General features: G+C 48.3%; 1 protein-coding gene across 1 annotated transcript in view; it reads right to left on the bottom strand.

Annotated features, from left to right (window-relative positions):
* Positions 1-6,000, bottom strand: part of LOC128373255 (spectrin beta chain, non-erythrocytic 1-like) — a 94,449-nt gene that overhangs the window by 4,776 nt on the left and 83,673 nt on the right. Inside the window, 2 exon segments of the mRNA XM_053333545.1 lie at positions 4,101-4,357; positions 4,360-4,519. Coding sequence (XP_053189520.1) covers positions 4,101-4,357; positions 4,360-4,519 — 417 coding nt within the window.

Raw genomic sequence — 6,000 nt, 5'->3', positions numbered from 1 at the left:
AAAGCCAAAACACCCCAAAGATATTTAGTCTAAGATGACATCAAAGGGAGAAAAACAGCAAATCCTCACATTTAAGAGGGTAGAAATGAAAAATAGGCCTCTTTGATATTTTCTGATCCAACTCGATAGAGAGCAGAAAATCAAGATTTCAGACACCAAACTAATTGTCGTCATTTTGTGTCGTCACCATCAGCTGTAGAGTCATGTGACGGAAGTTTTCATGTCTTTAAAATGTGAAATGAGCAGAAAAATTGGAAGATCTGAAGGCAAATTAGTGAAGATATTTACACACTCTACATTCAGACACTCATATAAAGGTAAATATGGAGTGATTTCAGATGCAGCCTTTATAAATTTCAGTTTCAGCTTAATGAAATTCATCAATGCCCCTAAAATGACTCTTTCTGCTCTGTTTGTGGGCTTGAGTTTCATTCACAAAAATGTCCCAAAGAGTAAAAAGTAGAATCAGAAAGTAAAAGCTTCCTCTCCTTCCTCTCTCTCTCATCCTCTCCTTCCTCTCTCCTCCTCTCCCTCTCCTCTCCTTCCTCTCTCTTCTCCTCTCTCTCTCCTCTACCTCTCTCTCTCCTTCTCTTCCTCTCTCTCCTCTATCCTTCCTCTCTCCTCTTCCTCTCTCTCCTCTCCTTCCTCTCTCTCCTCTCCTTCCTCTCTCTCCTTTCCTTCCTCTCTCTCTCTCTCTCCTCTACCTCTCTCTCCTCTACCTCTCTCTCCTCTTCCTCTCCTTCCTCTCCTCTCTCTCTCTCCTCCTTCCTCTCTCTCCTCTCCTTTCCTCTCTCTCTCTCTCCTCTCCTCTCCTCTCTCTTCTCCTCTCCTTCCTCTCTCTCTCTCTTCTCTCTCTCTCCTCTCCTTCCTTTTTTGATGGTATATCTGAGAAAATTCAAAGAAAAACTGATGAACAAAAACCCCATTTATACTGTCAGACCTCTCTCCTTGCTGCTTTATTTCAGTTTGGGCTGTTTTTCTGTGTGTGTGTGTGTGTTTGTGTGTGTGTGTGTGTGTGTGTGTGTCTCTGTCTGTCTTTGTGTGTGTACTTGACCTCCAATGATACTGAGCTGGACAAACGCCAAGTCAGATATGTATCAGCTGATCACGGACTGACTGTGTGTCAGCATCACGACATTAACGAGGGAACAGTTCGTTCAGCGGTCGGATCACATGATCACAACAACAACAAACAACCATGAATCCTCCCTGACACTGAGATACTGGAATATACTGAGAGAGTGAGGCTGCTTCTCCACTAAAGATACGATTGTTATTCGTTTAAATCAGGGATGTCAAACTCATTTTCATTCGAGGGCCACATACAGACCAATTTGATCTCATGTGGACCATTAAAAAGATGGAGGGAAGGAAGGAAGGAAGGACGGAGGAAGGACAGATGGAAGGGACAGATGGAAGGAAGGAAGGAAGGAAGGAAGAAACGGAGGAAGGACAGATGGAAGGAAGGACAGAAGGAAGAAAGGGAGGAAGGAAGGAAGAAACCGAGGAAGGACAGATGGAAGGAAGGACAGAAGGAAGAAAGGGAGGAAGGACAGATGGAAGGAAGGAAGGACAGGCAAAAGGAAGGAGAGAAGAAAGGTAGGAAGGACAAATGGAAGAAGGGTAGAAGGACAAATGGAAGAAAGGAAGGAAGGCCAGAAGGACAGAACGGAAGGAAGGAAGACCGAAGGAAGGAAGGGAGGAAGGACAGATGGAAGGAAGGACAGAAGGACAGATGGAAGGAAGGACGGAAGGAAGAAAGGTAGGAAGGACAGAAGGAAGGAAGGACAGAAGGAAGAATGGAAGGAAGGGAGGAAGGACAGATGGAAGGAAGGACAGATGGAAGGAAGAACGGAGGAAGGACAGATGGAAGGAAGGACAGAAGGAAGAAAGGGAGGAAGGAAGGAAGAAACGGAGGAAGGACAGATGGAAGGAAGGACAGAAGGAAGAAAGGGAGGAAGGACAGATGGAAGGAAGGAAGGAAGGAAGGAAGGACAGGCAAAAGGAAGGAGAGAAGAAAGGTAGGAAGGACAAATGGAAGGAAGGACAGAAGGAAAGGAGGAAGGACAGATGGAAGGAAGGACAGAAGGAAGAAAGTTGAGGAAGGACAGATGGAAGGAAGGACAGATAGAAGGAAGGGAGGAAGGACAGATGGGAGGAATGACAGAAGGTAGAAAGGAAGGAAGGACAGATGGAAGGAAGGGAGGAAGGACAGATGGAAGGAAGGACAGACGGAAGGAAGGAAGGAGAGAAGGAAGAAAGGTAGGAAGGACAGAAGGAAGGTTTCAGACCTCGCTGTGGAAGGCTACTGTTTGCCAAATCATGACCAAAATACTGATTTTTCTGTCTCCAAGACCACAAAAACATCAAGATTTAAAATATCCTTCAGAATAAAAGGGAAGACATTTATATTCAGACAGCAGCAGCAGCCACATTTTCCTGCAGCTGAAGCAGAAGCACAGATAAAGTTCAGGTATGAAGACCTATTTGTCATTAAAAAGATGGAGGGAAGGAAGGAAGGAAGGAAGGAAGAAACGGAGGAAGGACAGATGGAAGGAAGGAAGGAAGGAAGGAAGAAACGGAGGAAGGACAGATGGAAGGAAGGACAGAAGGAAGAAAGGGAGGAAGGAATGGAAGAAACGGAGGAAGGACAGATGGAAGGAAGGACAGAAGGAAGAAAGGGAGGAAGGAAGGAAGAAACGGAGGAAGGACAGATGGAAGGAAGGACAGAAGGAAGAAAGGGAGGAAGGACAGATGGAAGGAAGGAAGGAAGGAAGGAAGGACAGGCAAAAGGAAGGAGAGAAGAAAAGGTAGGAAGGACAAATGGAAGGAAGGACAGAAGGAAGAAAGGGAGGAAGGACAGATGGAAGGAAGGACAGAAGGAAGAAAGGAGGAAGGAAGGAAGAAACGGAGGAAGGACAGATGGAAGGAAGGACAGAAGGAAGAAAGGGAGGAAGGAAGGAAGAAACGGGAGGAAGGACAGATGGAAGGAAGGACAGAAGGAAGAAAGGGAGGAAGGACAGATGGAAGGAAGGAAGGAAGGACAGATGGAAGGAAGGACAGAAGGAAGGAAGGAGAGAAGAAAGGTAGGAAGGGACAAATGGAAGGAAGGACAGAAGGAAGAAAGGTAGGAAGGACAAATGGAAGGAAGGACAGAAGGAAGAAAGGTAGGAAGGACAAAGGGAAGAAGGGTAGGAAGGACAAATGGAAGAAAGGAAGGAAGGACAGAAGAAGAAAGGAAGGAAGGACAGATGGAAGGAAGGGAAGGAAGGACAGATGGAAGAAAGGAAGGAAGGACAGAAGGACAGATGGAAGGAAGGGAGGAAGGACAAATGGAAGAAAGGAAGGAAGGACAGAAGGACAGAAGGAAGGAAGGAAAGACCGAAGGAAGGAAGGGAGGAAGGACAGATGGAAGGAAGGACAGAAGGACAGAAGGAAGGAAGGACAGAAGGAAGAAAGGAAGGAAGGACAGAAGGAAGAAATGGAGGAAGGACAGATGGAAGGAAGGACAGAAGGAAGAAAGGGAGGAAGGACAGATGGAAGGAAGGAAGGAAAGAAGGAAAGAGGCAAAAGGAAGGAGAGAAGAAAGGTAGGAAGGACAAATGGAAGGAAGGACAGAAGGAAGAAAGGGAGGAAGGACAGATGGAAGGAAAGGGAGGAAGGACAGATGGAAGGAAGGACAGAAGGAAGAAAGGAAGGAAGGACAGATGGGAGGAAGGGAGGAAGGAAGAAAGGAGGAAGGAAGAAGAAACGGAGGAAGGACAGATGTAAGGAAGGACAGAAGGAAGAAAGGGAGGAAGGACAGATGGAAGGAAGGAAGGAAAGAAGGAAAGAGGCAAAAGGAAGGAGAGAAGAAAGGTAGGAAGGACAAATGGAAGGAAGGACAGAAGGAAGAAAGGTAGGGAAGTTTAGAAGGAAGAAAGGTAGGAAGGACAAAGGAAGAAGGGTAGGAAGACAAATGGAAGAAAGGAAGGAAGGACAGAAGGACAGAAGGAATGAAGGAAAAACCGAAGGAAGGGAAGGGAGGAAGGACAGAAGGAAGAAAGGACAGAAGGACAGATGGAAGGAAGGGAGGAAGGGGAGATGCGAGACAGACTCACCTGGTTGTTGAGGAACGCTTCGGCCTGCTTGGTGTCCCTGAGGAACAGCTGGTAGGCGTGAGACTGGGACAGCAGGTTCTGTCGGTTCTCCCACATCTTGTGCAGCTCGTTCCAGCCGGTGTCGAGCGCCTGCAGCCGTTGCCGTAGGAACATGTACTGCGCGTCCGTCTGGCCCTGCGTCACCATCTCGCCCATGTCCCGCATCTTCTGGTAGTCCTCCTCGTAGTTGCGGATCTCGTTCTTGATGTTCTCGTGCTGGCCAGCAGCTTCTCGGCCTCGGCCAGCGTGTTGGGCATGTCCTCGGAGGCGATGGCGGTCTGAGTCCGCGACAGCCAGGACTGGAAGTCGTCCAGGTCGCGGAGGAACTGCTGCAGCTTGCTGGCCTCGCCCAAAGACTCCTCACGGTTCTTCATGGTGTCCTGAGGAACAGAGAACAGAAAAGATGAGTTTGTTTCCAAGGCCGTAGACAGGGATTTTACAACTTAACCCTCTTGTTGTCCTCGAGTCAAGGAAGGAAGGGAGGAAGAAGGAAGGAAAGGAGGGAAGGAAGGAAGGGAGGAAGGAAAGAAGGAAGAAGGAAGGAAGGAAAGAAGGGAGGAAGGGAGAAAGGAGGGAGGAAGGAAGGAAGGAAGAAGGAAGGAAGGGAGGAAAGGAAAGAAAGAAGGAAGGGGAGGAAGGAAAGGAAGGAAAGGAAGGAAGGAAAGAAGGAAGGAAGAAAAGGAAGGAAAGAAGAGAAGGAAGGAAAGAAGGGAGGAAGGAAGAAGGAAAGAAGGGAGGAAGGGAGGAAGGAAAGGAGGGAGGAAGGAAGAGAGGAAAGGAAAGAAGGAAGGAAGGGAGGAAGGAAAAGAAGGAAGAAAAGGAAGGAAGGAAGGAAAGAAGGGAGGAAGGGAGGAAGGAAAGGAGGGAGGAAGAAAGGAAGAAGGAAGGAAGGGAGGAAAGGAAAGAAGGAAGGAAGGGAGGAAGAAAAGGAAGGAAAGAGGAAGGAAGGAAAGAAGGGAGGAAGGGAGGAAGGGAAAGGAGGGAGGAAGGAAGGAAGAAGGAAGGAAGGGAGGAAAGGAAAGAAGGAAGGAAGGGGGAGGAAGGAAAGGAAGGATGGAAGGATGGAGGAAATAAGGAAGGTAGGAGAAAGGGAGGAAAGAAGGAAGGGAAGGAGGAAGAAAGGGAGAAGGAAGGAGGGAGCAAAGGGAGGGAGGAAAGAAGAGAGGAAGGGAGGAAGGAAAGGAGGGAGGAAGGAAGGAAGAAGGAAGGAAGGGAGGAAAGGAAAGAAGGAAGGAAGGGAGGAAGGAAAGGAAGGAAGGAAGGATGGAGGAAATAAGGAAGGTAGGAGAAAGGGAGGAAAGAAGGAAGGGAGGGAGGGAGGAGGAATGAAGGGAGAAGGAAGGAGGGAGCAAAGGGAGGGAGGAAGGAAAGAAAGAGAGAAGGAGGGAGGAAGGACAGATGGAAGGAAAGGAGGGAGGAAGGAAGGGAGGAAAGGAGGAAAGAAGGAGGGAAGGAGGTAGGGAGGAGGAATGAAAGGGAGAAGGAAGGAGGGAGCAAAGGGGAGGGAGGAAGGAAAGAAAGAGAGAAGGAGGGAGGAAAGGAGGGAGGAAGGAAGGAAGAAGGAAGGAAGGGAGGAAGGAAAGAGGGAGAAGGAAGAGAGGAAAGGAAAGAAGGGAAGGAAGGGAGGAAGGAAAAGAAGGAAGAAACAGGAAGGAAGGAAGGAAAGAAGGGAGGAAGGGAGGAAGGAAAGGAGGGAGGAAGAAAGGAAGAAGGAAGGAAGGGGAGGAAAGGAAAGAAGGAAGGAAGGGAGGAAGAAAGGAAGGAAAGAAGGAAGGAAGGAAAGAAGGGAGGAAGGGAGGAAGGAAAGGAGGGAGGAAGGAAGGAAGAAGGAAGGAAGGGAGGAAAGGAAAGAAGGAAGGAA

Source organism: Scomber japonicus, chromosome 14 (assembly GCF_027409825.1).
Source record: "Scomber japonicus isolate fScoJap1 chromosome 14, fScoJap1.pri, whole genome shotgun sequence".
Classification (NCBI taxonomy): Eukaryota; Metazoa; Chordata; class Actinopteri; order Scombriformes; family Scombridae; genus Scomber; species Scomber japonicus.
The sequence above is the reverse complement of the archived record's forward strand: the minus strand, read 5'-3'. Positions and strand labels throughout refer to the sequence as shown.